Here is a 16,815-nt window from a genome sequence, read left to right on the forward strand (position 1 = left end):
GTATAGTTAAACGGGTAATCCCATACCCGCATCGGGTATCCCAAACCCGCAGTTGCGGGTACCCAAACCCGTAGACATAATTTGAATTGTGTATTATATTATTCAATGGTATTATGCTTTTAGTTTTCGCTTATCATCAATGCTAGTCATCTAATACAATAATTTTATGTACATGTTTGAAATTCTAAAATGAATTTTGGGATTGTTGCTAGTTGCTACACTACAAATTTTAGATTTGTATTTTTTTTACTTTGTTGTATGTGCATAGTTTCCAATTATTAACTATGCACAAATATGGTGATTTCTCATCTCTTAAATATGCTATGACTACGTATGAAATATAATGCAAATTCAAATTTCAAATAAGCAAATATGATAGAAACATCAAGCATATCTAAAATTGAATCACCAATCAAAAGTTTAATATAAAATAAAAAATAATTCACTTTCATCAAAAGTTTAAATATAAATAACTTCAAAGAAAAGTCTAAATATTTTAAATCTCTAATCTAAAGACACTAAACTAATAAAAGTTTCACTTTCACCAATCTTGCAATCCTTCATTTGGCAGCGGATAATAATTGGAAATAAAGTGTATCATTGGGAAGTATATATAGATTTGAAACTAACTAACTAAAACAAAATATTTGAAAATTATAATCCTAAAAATAACGGGTATTATCGGGTTTGACGGGTATACCCGCGCGGGTAGCGGGTATACCCATACCCGCAAAAATTTAAAACAAACTACCCGATCCCGCCCTGTTTCCCATTATCATCGGGTAGCGGGTGCCCGTTACCCGGCGGGTAGCGGGTCGGGTTGAGGGTTTCCCGATACCCGCTATCCATTTCGACACCCCTAATATTTTCCATACAACTTGCCCACAATCTTTGCACCAAATTAGATATTAACCCAACTCTAATTAAATTAGTTACCCAATTCTAGGATTAAATCAATCCATATACTCCCCCTTCCCACTTATCGTCTCTCTCTCCCTCTCAATTGTTCACTCTCTTCCCCAATTGCACAAAATTAGACCCCTCCCCCAAATCAGATTTTCAGTTGCCTCCCAACAGCAATCTGCTGCCATCGACCCGCCTCCCGCCGCCGACTCCAATGGTGTTTCCTCCTCCTCCTCGTGTCTCTCTCCCTCTCTTTCTTCCCCAATCCCTCTTCCTCTCTCGGCTGTTCACGCAACCGCCGCCGCTGCTGATGTGCGTGCAGTGGCGCGCCGTCGCACCTCTCCGTCTTTCGCCGTCGCCGTTACATCCCCGTCACAGTCGGGATTCAAGTAATAGCAATTCGACGCCCCTTTCTTCTTAAAGCTAAGTTATTTTACTCCCTCTTCACATTCTACATGGTTCCAAAGGCCTCGATTTGCGATTGTAATCAAGAATTATAGCTTATGTTAGTCTGTATGCTCAAAATTAATCTTGAGACTATTATTGGTTTAAGATAGTGCTTTATTTATGATATTCCAATTGATGAAAAGGAGTTACAAGAATTGTTGGCTGTATATTTATGAAGTACACTATTTTAGTATGAAATTTGTATGTTTAATATGTACCATATGATTCTGGTGTTAAGAAAATGTCACCTGCTTGCTGCTCTGTTGCTCACGATTGTCTGCGAAAGTGATTGCAGATTGTACATGTGGTTGAACTTTGGGATTAAATGTGTGGTAATTAAGCAGGAGGTGGAGGGGAGTATTCAAGCAGGAGGTGGAGTACAATCAAGCACGAGGTGGAGGATAACACGGAGGAAGGAGGTGGCTATCCAAAAAGAGATTTGGTGTTGGAGCTTTTGGGCTCCAAAGAAGAAATAATTTTAGAGATTTGGATTCTCAGAGAGTGGACTCTCAAAATGATGAAATATTCTTTTTAAAATTAGGTCCACAATAAATTCTTTTATTTCTATTATGCATTATTTCTTGAATTTAAATTCATTACATAAAATTTACAATTAGTACTTTAGTGGCACGCTAAATACTAAACATAAATTACGACTCCTCTCGATCGATTGCAAACATCTAATACTCCTTAATTTTTCGAAAAAAAGGAATGAAGATTAAACAAAAAAAATCGGATACACATTTGACGTCCTTTCAAGATCAACTAAAAATTTAGGAAAAAATCGGGGTGTTACAATTAATTTTGCATTATAGCTGATATATTAGATGTGTATATGCATGCCGCGATCTTATCCAGTAAATAGTGTAAATAGAGTACACGACTCATACAAAAACTAAAAAATGTGACACTTCTTTTTCTATTCTTATCTCTCCCAATAATTACTCAAATCTAAACATGCCTACAAACCCTACCGCCGGACCCACCGTTCATCGGCAATCTACACCGGTTAATTTGACGAGTGGTCTCCGCCACCTCTCCAATAAGTAGAGTCCTGTGTTGTCCCCCAAGCTAGGATTTGGCCTTGGTTTAGATGGATTTACCTTTATACTTACAAAAAAATATATATATGTGATCACGGTTGTGAGCGGCGTTGTATGGGCTGACTGACGGTATGTGACCGCTCATATGAAAGGGAATACTAGCGATCGCTCGCCTGAAATATGTGGTAAATGTTCCACACTCAACTATTAAGATGGTGTCAATGCCGATCTTCCTTAGAATGCGAGCATTCGAGCATTATCTACTTTAAAAAAAAAAAAAATACAATTTTTAGTTACAGACGTCTAAATAATTTATGAACAATTAAAAGACAATCTACTGATTCTTATTTTTTTTCATTAATACAATGTATCATCTTCATCAACTCAATTTATCTTCATTCATTTTTAGAATTTAATATTCTTCAAACCAGCTGAAGGTGAATTCCTCTCAACTTAATTATTACTTTCAAGTTGAAATATTGTTCTGATAGAGTAAATAAATTCGTTGATTCGTGAGGCTGAAATTACTGCGTGTTATCTAATTGATGATAAGCATCATCGTATTTTTTTTCTTCTCTTTTCCCCCAAATTGTTTGTCTGATACTGTTCTACTGCGCTTGACGAATTCATAATCATATTGTTTTAAACCGTCTATCAGTATATGAACAATTTCCGAAGCTCCTGAATTAGGGGAAACTTTTTGCACTGTGAGGAAATGGTGGTCTAACCTCATAAGCCTTGAATTTGTTAGGATTTTGCAATGTCGAGTGGCTTAGGGTTTGTGCACCAGTGCTCAAATCCGCTGATAGCGCTTCGATCGCCGAGACGCTCCACCCCCATCCCTGCAAGGGGGTTGATCGTGAGCAGGGGCATTGCTTGCCGCTTGAAGGCATTGAAGTCTGTTCCAAATTCAGACACGGTTGTGGCAGCTGATGAGAGTTATGGGCGTAAGGAAGTTATTAGTGTGAATCCCCGGCTGTATGACTACTTATTGGCTAATACTAGAGAGCCTAAGGTTGTCACTTTTAGTCTTTACATTATCTGGTCTTAATACTTTTGTATTGGTGTTGTGGTCAAATTTGTTCATTTTTCGTGTTTAAGATACTGCGTGAGCTCCGAGAGGAAACTGCTACTAGGCATGGCAGCCAGATGCAGGTACTCATGTGCTTAACTTAATTTACATCCCGCTGTTTCAATGGTAGTATTTTACTTCTGGCTTCTAAATTTCTGTGGTGGAACCGTTATCTAGTGCAGGTGTCTTATAGTTGGTTTTGTTTTGGCTACAGGTATCCCCTGATCAAGCACAGCTTCTTGCAATGCTTGTCCAGATTATGGGAGCAGAGAAGTGTATCGAAGTTGGTGTCTACACTGTATGCATCCTGGATTAGTTTCTTTTTTCCACACACACGTATATCAGTTTGTAGTTTGAAAACTCAAACAAGCATTGCTCCTACCTGCCATGATAACTCTTGTTTCTTTAACATGTTGAGTTGTAGTCTCTTGGTTTACGGTTAGCCTTCCTAGTCCATAATCCTATATTTGTTTGTTGAAAATGACCCAGTATGAGACTCCCAAGGAGTTTAATGAAGCTTGAGGAGGCTTGTTGTATTTTGACCCCAAACTCATGAAGTTGCCAATTGATAATCTGATTGATTATCTATGAGTAGATTGAATGTTGGACATGATCTAAACTTATATAGATAATTCAGGTATACTTTAATGCTCTAACAAAGAGAAGATGAATGCATCCCACCTTGTTAGGTGGGACACATATCACCCAATTAATCACCAAGTCCAAAACAATTGGCTTTGTGTTAGTTATCCTCCCATTAAAGCACGTCCTTAAAAGTCTTATTTTTTAAGTTTGTTATATTCTTTTGGCATATTCCTGCCTCAAATAGTTAGTGAATGGTAAAGAAGGTGTTTGTTCACTTAATTTTTAAACTTCACATATGTGTCAGGGTTACTCATCCCTTGCAGTTGCTTTGGTGCTACCAGAAGGAGGTCAGCTGGTGGCATGCGAGAGAGACGCAAAGTCTCTAGAAGTTGCACAGAGGTACTATGATCGTGCAGGCGTTTCAGAAAAGGTATGTTGGTGGATTGCTTTGTTTGATGTTTCTGGGCTGGTGTTGCTGGTGACGACACCTTTGCTACTGTTAGCATTGATATTACCTATAATGACCAAAGTAGCATGTTTATTAGAGGATCTGAGATTATTAACATATCTTATAAGTATATATGACAGTTAAACCCATTGATGGTAACTTGCCTCACAACCTGCTATTGCTCTATTGATCAAGCATATTTCCGTAACATTTATGAAAGAATTGACTTTACAGCAGTCTTGTGTGTGTTAGGACTATAAATAGTTACTTGACCTATGCTATAGAGATTTGTTCACACATTTTTGTGATTTAGGTGATTGTCAAACATGGGTTAGCAGCTGATACTCTGAAGTCCTTGGTTCAGAATGGTGAAGCTAGCAGGTTTGTTCTTGTCTAAATATCTAAAAACTGGTTGTTTAGTTTATGTGGAAATTCATTGAATGTCAGCAATTTTAATCATGTTTATGTGACTGACTCATATTTTAGTATTTGGGTCAATTTCTGAGTTCTCTTATAACCCATTCACCTTTATTTCTTCTCTAACTTACCCTTGAAAATATTTCGTGCACATTTCTATGTTTCTTTTTTTCGTTTTTCAGCTGCTATAATCTACGTCTATCATACGTTCGACTAACCATGGTTTTTAAACTCTGCAGCTATGATTTTGCTTTTGTTGATGCTGAGAAGAAAATGTACCAGGATTATTTTGAATTGCTACTGCAACTGGTTAGTAGCTTAACATCCCGAGCAGCATATCTAGTCTAGGCCATTCAAAAACCTTTTCTGACTACACATTATTTCATCATACAGGTGAGAGTCGGAGGTGTTATAGTGATGGACAATGTCCTCTGGCACGGAAGGGTCGCTGATCCACTGGTCAATTACACCCCAACTTTTCCCATACTTGCACACTTCCACTGACTTGGAAAATTTGTCTGAACCAAATGTGTTTTTGAATGAACAGATAAATGACTCGAAGACGATCAGTATCAGAAACTTCAATAGAAAATTGATGGAGGATGATCGTGTAAGCGTGAGCATGGTACGCCCTAGCACATTTCTCAATAACTAGACAAGTCTTTTCAACCTTCATTTGCAAATGCTGATTGTAGGTTCCCATTGGTGATGGAATGACCATTTGTCGGAAAAGATAGAGCTTAAATGCTACCACTGTTTTGCTTATCTACAAATGCATCCACCAGAGTTTTCAAGTTAACACACGCCAGGTTCAGTCATGGATACCTAATTACCTAAGACCAATGGCTCGACAGCTTCGTAGAAAGGTGAAGTATTGGAATGCACAAGGTGCGAAACCAACAAGCATGAGAAATAGCTGAGGATGTGATGAACAAGGAGAATCTCTTGTGCGAGGTTCAAGCTTTGTCCGACTAATTCCTAAGGGCAATCGAGCAAAGTGCATATGAACGGCGGACACAAAAAAATGTTGGTAGGAGGCGGGAGCTCAACTATTTTTGCACTAGTAATTTTTTAGACATTAGTTCGTGAAGGACTGAAGACAATTTTTATTAATTTCCATAAATTATTTTTTTTTAAAAAAAACAAAATAATTGGTAGCCCCAACTCCCCCCATACTGTGCCCCACATGGCTGTATGTAGTATTTGGGTTGATATCATAAATTCCACCAACTACTATGTGGAATTTATGTGTGAGTCTATATCCAGCTAATTGGTGCTAGACTTTGGTAAAATATGTAAATGCAATGTGTGGTACAGAAACAGTATAGTTGTTGAAATCCAGTTAAGAATTGAATATGGTCAAGAACAATAATGTGTTTGGACTCGGTCAATAATAACTACTCCCTCCGTCCCTAGAAATTGACCATATTTCATTTTTCGTCCGTCCCATATAAAATTGACCATATCCATTTATGATAATCTTTTTCTCCTTTTTTTTTTTTACTTTTTCATTTGTGGGCCTATCATCCACTATACAATTTCAATTATTTTTTCTCGTTCTCTCTTACTTTATCAAATTACGTATTAAAACCTGTGCCAACCCTAAAGGGCCAATGACGGAAGTATTATACATACACATTTATGACAATATCCATTCGATAATTATCAAGAATATTGCACATATTCTAAAGCGGACTTCATTTTATGGCTATTAATTAGTGTGATTTCGTTGAATGAATAAGTTCACATCTTCGACCGTCCGAATCAATCCTTAATGAATGTTTAAAACAATCAAATATAAATTTATTTAATCGAATAATATATCTATGATTCTATATACTGTACATTTCAATTCACGATAGAACATTGCATTATTTAGGATTGCCTTCTTATTCGGCTGTTTGGTTTTGTTTTGTCGCACTCAATTTTCCCACAGAATTGGGTTCTCTTGCTCACCACCAAATAAAAAATAAAATATATGTCCCATCAACCATCACCCTAAATAAGTGTATGTTATCCAATTCCAAATAGTAAAGAAAACAAAAATCAAATTCTAGGTATGAAATTGTTGAATTATTGGGTAATGATTTTTTGACCTTATATTGCATACTAGAAAATTATTGCACAGGTAGATTAATCAATCCTATTCCCGAGGTAACCTTTGTTTTTTGGTAGAAGTAAAACAATACTTTGATAATTTTATGAAACTACTAATTATTATTAGTACTTCTAGAGATTACCCATTCTTTGTCTATGCCTAATGAAATAATTGTTGTATAATTTTGGTGGAATGAAATAGTAGCACAAAACATTTAAAATTAGGAAACAAGATGTGCTTATCCATTCCCTTTCGACAAAGATATTTATTTGTATGACTCCCACCTTTTATGTTTTGCCATTATTATTGCTCTACCGTTGTGATTTTTATAGCTGTCTACTTAACATATATCCATTGGAGAGAGAGAGGAGAGATTGTTTAAGGATATATGAATATCAAAACACCTTGGATCTTGCTGCATGTAAGCCAAGTGTTGGGCTGCCTCAGTTTTGCAGGTACAGTTTATATATGTATGTGCAATGTGTGTTGACTGAGTCACAACTCAATTTTAGCATGACTAAACCACAACCCAAATCAGGCAAATGAAAACAAGCTGAGTCATGAAATGAATCTGTATGCACCTTTTCTTTCAAGGCCAAAAGATAAAAATCAAATCTTGAAGAGGCAAGGAGATAATGAAAAAGAGGGATTGATTTGATTACTTTTACTTATACAAGTAGTAGTTTATATTCTCTGATTGAACTACTCCAATAATTATATTATTACAATCCCCTACCCCATCTCTCTCTCCATTTTTCTTCATCTTGACATTTTTTCTCAGTTTTCTTTTCTAAAGTCTCTTTCTCCTCTACCTGCCCAATACTTCAGGTTCTCTCTCTCTCTCTAGCTTATGTTTTGGTTGTTTTCATGTATGATAAGAATATGCCCTTATGTGGTTTTCATGCATTTTCTTTATTGATATATGAAAGCTTCTTATAGGGAAGTTTCTTAAATCCTTTTTTGATCAAGACTGGATTTTTTGGGGATTAAAATGAAAAAAGATGGAAGTTTGTAATTTGGGTTTTCTTATGATTTGCACCCACAGGCATATATATGTAGAGTTGCTCGAATTTTATCATATTCTAGTGGATTGATGGGTTTTGGAGATGAAAAGGGTTGTTGGACGGTTGCTACTTTCTTTCATTTTTAAGGCTCTTATTATTCTGCACATGCATATTAGATCTATACTTGAATATGAAGTTTCATGTGTTTTATTGCTTCGCTTGCCGTGTTTCAGTGAATCAAGATGTAATTTTTAACCTTTTTTTGCAGGATAAATTGAAAAATATCCTTGACTGTATTTGAACCAATTTCAGATGCTGTGATGGTTTGATCTTGCCGTTTTTTAATTAATAATACATCTCCCCAATTTTAGCTCCTTAAGATTTCTTAGAGGAATTATAAGGAAGAAAATAGGTGAATTCCTTCTATTCATTAGGAAAGAGGGTCAAACGTATTGAAGCAAAAACAGAAAGTTTGAATTGGAAAGGAAATTGTAGAGTGATTGATCACATGGGTTATCTAAACTCAGTATTCTCACAGTCGACAAGCCAAGTCCACGTCGATAGTGCTCCAGTCAGTGGGGGTGGCCTTAGGTGATTTTCTCACCCTATCTATTTTGTATTCTTGTTCATGTTATGTTTCTTTGGACTGTTTTGGATTCATTGTGCTTGAATTGAATATTTCTTAAGTTTTGCATTATACGGATGAGGCCTTTATCAAGATAAATAACTATAAGATCAAACGGATGTTAACCCGTATTATCAGTTTCCCTACCTTTTGTCTATTTAATTCCCTACAACTTTTTTATGTCCACGAAAAATGGGTCAGTTTCCACATCCTGCATTGTTGTAGCGTGTGAAAATCTTTCCTTTTTAACAGTCGCAATGATTGGTTGGTTACTTTAAGTTTTTTGGAAGTTTTGTGTGTAGAACTTGAGCTTTGTCCCCTTTCAGATATTGTTTTCCATCATTGTAGAACTTCCAGCAAATCTTAACTTTTTATGCCACGTGTGTATGTCATTCATATTCGAGGAATCTGATTGCTTACGCATGATAATTGCAGTTCCTCATTGGCCTTGTTAATGTGCTTTAAGATTACCATTACATGCTTCAAAAAGCTTGACAACAAACTGATGGTTGTCTTATTTGGTAAAACACTAGTATTTTTTGTTGTTGTCCACGTGCAACATTGACAGCCAATGTCCGGAATAAAAGGAATGATATCACTTCCTGATCCGTCGTTATAGAATTTTTGGTAGAACGTAACTTTCTATTCTTTCATACTTGAGGGATCTGATTGCTTACGCCAGATAGTGGCAGTTCCTCACGGGCCTTATTAAATTACCTTACCATGTGTCAAATAGCTTCACCAACCGTTGGTTGTCTCATATGTTGATATTATTATTTTTCTAGAAAAAGGTCATATTTGACGGCCAACATCCATAAAAAGGTCTAGTTTTTTTCTGTTGCACGACACTTGGATAAATTTATGTACTAAAATGCTAGTAATCGATGACCAGGAAGATCATCTTTATCCTTCAACCAAAGTGTCACTTATATTATACTTGCTTCGCTTGTTTGAAATATATACCATCGAACGGATGTTTCTAGATCCATGTGTAGTGACGTAGAATGACATGTCTTTTCCTTAAGGTATAATGTCTCCAAATCCATATTCTGAATAAAAGGAACTTCATAGTACTGTTTCCTTAGCTAGCCATTGTTTCATTGAGCTCAAAATAATACTCCATCTAAATAATTCATTTGTTTTTCCTTGAATTATTTTCCACATAAAGGTTTGGTGTCCACCTTAATTGTTTATTGACTTATTGACGTGTCTGATAAGTGTATTATAGTGGCTCAGTTCAATCTAACATTGAGCGCATTAACTTGGTGCAGCCAGAACGGAAAGTTTAGCTATGGATATGCTAGTTCTCCAGGCAAAAGATCTTCAATGGAGGACTTTTACGAGACAAGAATTGATGGTGTTGATGGAGAGGTGGTTGGTCTCTTCGGAGTCTTTGATGGTATCTCTCTATTTTTACTTTTGAGCAAAATCAGCCCCTCTTCAAATGTTGTGAATATGGAAAAATATTATTCCTCGTTTAGCATCACGTTTTAGGAACTTCAGTTTTCTATGACTCTTTTATCAAGTCTACAAAAAGATGGCAAAAGTGGCTGGACAATTACAATCACGATTAGTTCAAAACAAGTACTACTATTATCTTGATATTCTGTAGAAAAAGTTATGATTTCTGATGATGATGAATATGTTTGGCATTTATTGCATCTGATGTTAACTTTAATATGTTTCACTCTAACCTGTATAGTATATTAACAATATTTCATCATTCTAATTAGCTTCCATTGGTTATTTGGTTAGGTCACGGTGGAGCTCGAGCTGCAGAATATGTCAAACAAAACCTTTTCAGCAACCTGATAAGGCATCCAAAATTTATATCTGATACTAAATCAGCTATATGTATGTCTCGTGATGCTATTGCTATTCTCTTCGAAATAAGTTATTCTTTTGTATATATATACTGTTTTCATACATACTGTTTTAAACTAACTTGTTCTTATTCCAGCCGATGCATACAATCATACAGATTCAGAATTCCTGAAATCTGAGAACAATCAGAACAGGGATGCTGGATCCACTGCTTCCACAGCTATCCTTGTTGGTGACCGCTTACTAGTGGCAAATGTTGGAGATTCAAGAGCTGTCATTTGCCGGGGTGGTGAGGGTAAGAGTCGGAATATTTTTCGTCGTTCTCTTTTTCTTTATGAAGCACTGTTTCGTGGAGGCGATAAGATGCATTTTGGAAATGTTGCAATTTTAAATCAATGGTTGTGTTTGTTCTTGCAGCCTTTGCTGTCTCTCGAGATCACAAACCTGACCAGACAGATGAGAGACAACGGATTGAAGATGCTGGTGGCTTTGTGATGTGGGCTGGTAAATGCCTTCACGCTCATCTCTTTAAACCTCGTTTTAGTATGCTATCTTCTGCAGGAATTTTCTCATCATCCAAGTGTCCTCTACAGGAACTTGGAGAGTCGGAGGAGTGCTTGCAGTATCTCGTGCATTTGGTGATAGACTGCTGAAGCAGTATGTGGTTGCTGACCCGGATATTCAGGTACACTCGCTAACTTGTTACAGACGGTGTTCCAAAAATTCAAATCTCCTTGATAGTAATGATACTTATAGATTTGTAGTTGCATATTAAAGTGATAAAGAGTTCATTACTTGAAAGGGCATATATATTTTGTCTTTTCGTTTGGCATATAACTCGTCTTTCTTGAATGTGTCCCAGGAGGAAAAAGTTGATGACACACTCGAGTTTCTCATCCTTGCTAGCGACGGGCTTTGGGACGTGGTAACAAATGAGGTCCGCCTTCTGGATATAGTTTCAAGTTTATGTGATTGTGATTGTCTGTTGGTCGTTCTCACCCACATTTAACTTTCAGGAAGCTGTTTCTATGACTAAGCCGATCCCAGATCCCGAAGACGCAGCAAAGAGGCTGCTGCAAGAAGCTAACCAGAGAGGGAGTGGTGATAACATCACCATTGTAGTTGTCCGGTTTCTGGCTGCCGAAGAGGAATCATCTCATGCCGCCCAATGAGACTGATTTCTTCTTCGTTCGAACATAAAAGGAAAAAGCAATAGGAAGCTTGTGCAGCAGCACTGAACTGTAAAATAGATAGAGACCCAACCAGTCTTTGCTAAAACGCACTACTTAAGAAGAAGACTCTATAAGAACCAAGAATGTCTGTAACTTGAGTTCTATATATCATTATATGAAATTTGGGATTATTTATTAGTGACTGTAGTGTGCAACTTGAGTTCCAAAGTACTGAACATTAATATGAAATGTGTTGTGATGCTCTATGTATGTATTTTTCCTTGAGATCTACAATGCATCTGGAGATTGAGTCTGAAGCAGGAAATAATATTGATTCAAAGCAAAATATCTCTCTCAAGGCCCTCATAGCATATTGACTTGGAGAAAAACTCAAATCCACTCGATATTTAATAGCAAAGCATAGGGATTTAGTTTATAAATTGCTATTTAGAACATGATCTATAGTATAGCACCGCCCCTCAACGCCAGGACAAGGTGAAGAACCGATCCACCCTCGATATTGTAGTCTTTGGCAGTCTTGTCATCTCCAAGCTGCTTGCCAGCATAAATGAGCCTACAATGTGAATGACTTGGTGAGATCATATAGCTTTCAAATACCAGACTTCAAAAAATGGGCAATTCAGTATATCTTGAGAAACAAATTCAAAAGTTATAATTAACAGGCGTGCCTTCAACTAACGTAGTCACAACAGATAGAGTTGCAGAACAATGACAATGGAAGAAAAATATATTGATTGGTATCATGAGGAGTATCAGCACATCAGTAGATAAATCATTCATTACAATACATATAAATAATGAACCGTTATTGTGCTATACTTATATTGCTTGGATATGGGAGCGAAAACGCTATACAATTCACTAATTCAAGCCATCTGATTAATTGCATGAAGGAAAATTAATGTGACAAGAATGCTCATGAAGAAAGACAAACAAACAATCTCAACCCACAGGAATTTTTGGAAAAATTATTAAAGACAAACCGAACAACAAAAAAAAGGTACTCCATGACAATGTGTTGGTGGAAACTGGTTTCATGTTATAAAAAACAAACCTTTGCTGCACCGGAGGAATTCCCTCTTTCTCCTCAACCCTTTCCTTGATTCTGTCGATAGTATCAGTTGGCTCAATATCAATTTCAATTTCTTTCCCAGTAAGGGTTTTAACCTTGATCATTGTACCTCCCCTAAGTCTCAAAACAAGGTGAAGCGTTGATTCCTTCTGGATATTGTAATCTGCCAAGGTCCTGCCATCTTCTAACTGTTTACCAGCAAATATTAGCCTCTGCTGGTCAGGAGGTATGCCTTCTTTATCCTGAAATCAGCAGCCACTCATATTCAATTATTCATTACAGACAGAAGGTTAACTATGTTCACCTAATATGATTGATCAATTAAAAATGCCCTGAAATTAGACGGTACACATGTAACTGAAGCAAAGTAACTTCTCCCAACAACAAAGGCTGCATTTATGCAAAAACAAGATAGTTGAACAATAACACGCTAGGATTGCCACGGATTCTGGTAACTGATCACAATCTAGTGCACTTTTTACAAAGAATGGCCCAAAAAGCGACCACTACTAACATTGAGTGATAGAATAGATAGATAAAACTACATAGGATTAAATATTTAAAGAATGAGATGGTCAAACAAGCTCAAACTTAATCAATTCATCAAAGTAAACGAGATTAGCTTGAATTATAACACCAACTCTTCACATAGATAAGTAAACTCCCCCTAATACCATTTCCAATACATAGTTAGTTATCAAAACACTAAAGTGATACCTATAGGAGAATACATTGATCAAAATGCCCAAATCTTGTCCTAATCATCACAGTTCACAACACAACCCTTCAATTGTCATCTCATCCTCCAAAAATCTACCTATGAGAATGACCAATACTACCCTAGCTAAACAGATACTCAAATTTCATAGCAAACACTTCCAGCGAAGCGATTCAAAAGGAAAAATTAATCACTCACCACCAGAAAACCCTAGCCCCGTCCACATCAATTAATAAAGTTCAGAAGTAACTAAAACAATCAGAAACTCAAAATCGATCATCCCTGCAGCAGAATCGGTACAAACAATAACAAACCAGACAATCAATAAAGCACGGCACAAATCCATTAAAAGAGAGAGCAGAGCAAATGAAGGACCTGAATCTTGGCCTTGACATTATCGATGGTGTCGCTGCTCTCAACCTCGAGCGTAATTGTCTTTCCGGTTAGGGTTTTGACGAATATCTGCATCCTTTATTACGCTCTTGAGGTGTGAGACCGCTGATTTCCTCTACCAATTTCAGGTTTTTCTTTTTCTCCCAACTTCGCCTTATTTATATATTCATATTTAATTTACTTGGATTTTTATTATGTGATATTATAGCATATCCAACCATTAATTTGAATTTAGCATAAATGTTACAAATATGATTTTACTCAAACTATTTATATTGAACTCAAACTTAAAAAAATTTCTCTATATTATGTTTTTCTTAGTCATAAAATTTGAAAAAAAAATGGTTTGGGTTAAGTTAAAATCTAAAAACAGGTGTTTTTGACTCAAAAATTAAAAATAAAATTGATTTTAGAATATGCTATTTAGGGAATGATCAATTGCTAACTCATCATTTAATTGCTAACTGCAACTAATTTAAGGTTATAGGATTTTAGAAAACGTGTGGTCTACAATTTGCCACGTGTAATTTTCGTTTTTATTAATTAAATCGAAAAAGATAAAAAGAAAACTCCAAATTAGGGTTTTTAATGAAAATGTCGATATAGTGTTAGAGAATGTCAACACAATGCTTTGAGAATGTCAACACAATGCTAACTCATTGCTTATATTGACATTTTACATGTATTACATTGACATATTTTATATAGTATGTTGACATTTCTGCTTGTTTACGAAAAAATTAAAAAATTTTGAATTTTTTCCAAATTTTGACGTCGGAACATATGCATATAGGATATCGTTGGAATCCTTATAAAATTATCTTTAATTTGATATATGTTATATGAATTTAAAGTTTTGGGATTTCCTCTAAAAATTAGTTATAACTAATTTTGTAGTTAATTGACATTAATACCCCTATTGATATTTTTTGGAATTAATTTTATGGTCACGTTTTTTGTTGATCGTATTGACATTTCAAGGTTGATGATCTAGGCCTTTTTGAAAATCTAATGGTTATTATTTAGTTGTAGTTAGCAATTAAGTATTGTGGAGTATTATATTGCTAACTCATAACTTAATTGCTAACTATAATTAAATAATAGCTACTCTATTAGATATTCAAATTAAGGGCTTAGATCATTAATCCCTAAATGTCAATACAATCAACGGAAAACGTCAATAAGACCATAGGATTAATTTCAAAAAATATTAATAGGGGTATTAATGTCAATTAACTATAAAATTAGTTATAACTAACTTTTAAAAGAAATCCCAAAACTTTAAATTCATATAACATATATATCAAATTAAAGATAATTTTGTAAGGATTCCAACGATATACTACATGCATATGTTCCGACGTCAAAATTTGAAAAAAAAATGAATTTTTTTTAATTTTATTGTACAACACAAATGTCAATATACTATATAAAATATGTCAATATAAGCAATGAGTTAACATTCTTAAAAGCATTATATTGACATTCTCAAAGCATTGAATTGATATTTTTGGAACACTATATTGACATTTTCATCCAAAATCCTAATTTGATTTTTTTTTTATCTTTTTCGATTTAATTAATGAAAACGAAAATTACACGTGACAAATTGTAGACCACGCGTTTTCTAAAATCCTATGACCTTAAATTAGTTGTGGTTAGCAATTAAATAATGAGTTAGCAATTGATCACTCCCCCTCGACTACCCTTTTGCGCTTCTTTTTGCACTACTATAGCTACTACAGTACCATTGAATTTAATAGTAGTAGTAATATTACACAATTTAAATAGGCTCCTAATGTTTTTTCAACTTTAATACTCCCTCTGTTTCACTATAGTTGAGGCAAAATTTTTAGGCACGGAGTCTAAGAAAAGGATATTGAGTGTGTTAAATAAATTATTAAAAAAAAATAAGAGAGAGGAAAAGGTAGAAAGAATAAAGTATAAAGTGAATAAAGTAGAGAGAATAAAGTAAGAAAGAGAAAAAAGTTACTACCTCCGTCCACCAAAATTTGTCCCATTTTGACCCAAGGCACCGTTTTAATAAAATGTAATGGAAAATGAGTAAGAAAAAGTTATGGATTGTATCAGGTCCTACTTTTATATATTAGTTTTATAATAAAATGTGAATAGAAATGAGTTAGTGGAATATGGGGTCCACTACCAAAAATGTTAAAAGTGAAATGAGACAAATTTTGGGGGACGGACGGAAATGGAAAAATGAGATAAATTTTGGTGGACGGAGGTTGTACTATATATGAAAATGACTCAACTATGAAGAAACTTTCCGAAATAAAAAAATGATTCAACTATAGTGAAACGGAGGGAGTACTGTCTATTACTATTATGGTCCCCGACTTAAAAAATAGAGTACTCATTTTGTTGCATCAATATATTTTTATTGATATATACTTTAGCAATTTCACACTTGTATATTTCTATTACACATAATTAGTAGTACCAGTCCAAATAAAGGGGAATGTGAACATTTCACCAATATGCTTTTTTTAGTATTAGTATATCATGTTTGTCGATTACCAATTTACCATTAGGGGGCGTTTGATTGCCCTGATAGGCCTAGATAAGGCCTAGATACATCTCTTATCTAGTTTTTGTTTGCCCTGACATGGATATCCACAAACCCGGTATACAATGAGCAACCCGCTTGCAATCAAGATACATCTCCAATAATTCTGTATATCCCTACCCAGGCTGAAGCCACTGATATACCTTATGTGAGAGATCCAAATTGTTGATACACACGCCATTCTCTAAAACACCCGTCTTCCTTGTCGTTTATTTGAGCAAGCACAATATTTGGCGGAATTAGCCGGCCGTTGGGGGTCGCCAAATCTTCCATCCGTTGCTAAGATTTCTCCGAGAACCCACCACTGCCAATATATGTTTGTCAGTTTTGTTTTAATTTTCAACATATTAAGATCGCGATTTTTGCCGGTAGATTGATTCAATTTC

General features: G+C 35.4%; 4 protein-coding genes across 11 annotated transcripts in view; 3 read left to right on the forward strand and 1 right to left on the reverse strand.

The window, feature by feature from the left end:
- The first annotated feature begins 2,770 nt into the window (after positions 1-2,770).
- Positions 2,771-6,202, forward strand: LOC125214184 (O-methyltransferase MdmC-like). 3 transcript variants are annotated; one of them, XM_048115091.1, is made up of 10 exons: positions 2,771-2,830; positions 3,145-3,408; positions 3,495-3,548; positions 3,680-3,763; positions 4,355-4,480; positions 4,812-4,879; positions 5,155-5,224; positions 5,309-5,374; positions 5,463-5,540; positions 5,611-6,202. In XM_048115091.1, exons 2-10 carry the CDS (start codon positions 3,154-3,156, stop codon positions 5,650-5,652), a joined length of 843 nt encoding a protein of 280 aa, XP_047971048.1. In that variant the 5' UTR covers positions 2,771-2,830; positions 3,145-3,153; the 3' UTR covers positions 5,653-6,202. The 3 variants fall into 3 exon arrangements, with proteins under 3 accessions (XP_047971048.1, XP_047971046.1, XP_047971047.1); XM_048115089.1 differs by lacking the exon at positions 2,771-2,830 and adding an exon at positions 2,924-2,953; XM_048115090.1 differs by lacking the exon at positions 2,771-2,830 and adding an exon at positions 2,924-2,953 and having other exon boundaries at positions 5,463-5,525.
- Positions 6,203-7,380: 1,178 nt separating this feature from the next.
- LOC125213018 (probable protein phosphatase 2C 59) lies at positions 7,381-11,836 on the forward strand. Of its 3 annotated transcripts, none has more exons than XM_048113356.1 (10): positions 7,381-7,468; positions 7,795-7,841; positions 8,556-8,608; positions 9,914-10,041; positions 10,398-10,496; positions 10,603-10,761; positions 10,884-10,970; positions 11,060-11,151; positions 11,329-11,403; positions 11,483-11,836. In XM_048113356.1, the coding sequence occupies exons 1-10, from the start codon at positions 7,402-7,404 to the stop codon at positions 11,636-11,638; spliced, it is 963 nt and encodes a 320-aa protein (XP_047969313.1). In that variant the 5' UTR covers positions 7,381-7,401; the 3' UTR covers positions 11,639-11,836. The 3 variants fall into 3 exon arrangements, with proteins under 3 accessions (XP_047969313.1, XP_047969315.1, XP_047969314.1); XM_048113358.1 differs by lacking the exon at positions 7,381-7,468 and adding an exon at positions 8,286-8,340 and having other exon boundaries at positions 7,713-7,841; XM_048113357.1 differs by lacking the exon at positions 7,381-7,468 and having other exon boundaries at positions 7,713-7,841; positions 8,286-8,608.
- A 108-nt stretch (positions 11,837-11,944) lies between these two features.
- Positions 11,945-16,815, reverse strand: part of LOC125213020 (ubiquitin-NEDD8-like protein RUB2) — a 5,361-nt gene continuing 490 nt past the window's right edge. Inside the window, exons 1-4 of one of the 3 annotated variants that reach the window (XM_048113361.1) lie at positions 13,825-13,984; positions 12,841-12,973; positions 12,714-12,764; positions 11,945-12,212 (exon numbers count right to left, since the gene is read on the reverse strand). In XM_048113361.1, coding sequence (XP_047969318.1) covers positions 12,118-12,212; positions 12,714-12,764; positions 12,841-12,973; positions 13,825-13,917 — 372 coding nt within the window. In that variant the 5' untranslated portion in view covers positions 13,918-13,984 and the 3' untranslated portion in view covers positions 11,945-12,117. Of the gene's footprint in view, positions 12,213-12,713; positions 12,974-13,824; positions 13,985-16,815 lie in introns of those variants that run through there. The other 2 variants (XM_048113359.1, XM_048113360.1) reach the window with 2 other exon arrangements.
- Positions 16,487-16,815, forward strand: part of LOC125213021 — a 4,958-nt gene continuing 4,629 nt past the window's right edge. The window contains exon 1 of one of the 2 annotated variants that reach the window (XM_048113368.1): positions 16,487-16,749. The gene's annotated coding sequence lies outside the window, so the exon portion shown is untranslated. The remainder of the gene's footprint in view (positions 16,750-16,815) is intronic. The other variant, XM_048113367.1, reaches the window with a different exon arrangement.

The sequence above is a fragment of the Salvia hispanica genome, chromosome 3 (genome assembly GCF_023119035.1).
Source record: "Salvia hispanica cultivar TCC Black 2014 chromosome 3, UniMelb_Shisp_WGS_1.0, whole genome shotgun sequence".
NCBI lineage: Eukaryota > Viridiplantae > Streptophyta > Magnoliopsida > Lamiales > Lamiaceae > Salvia > Salvia hispanica.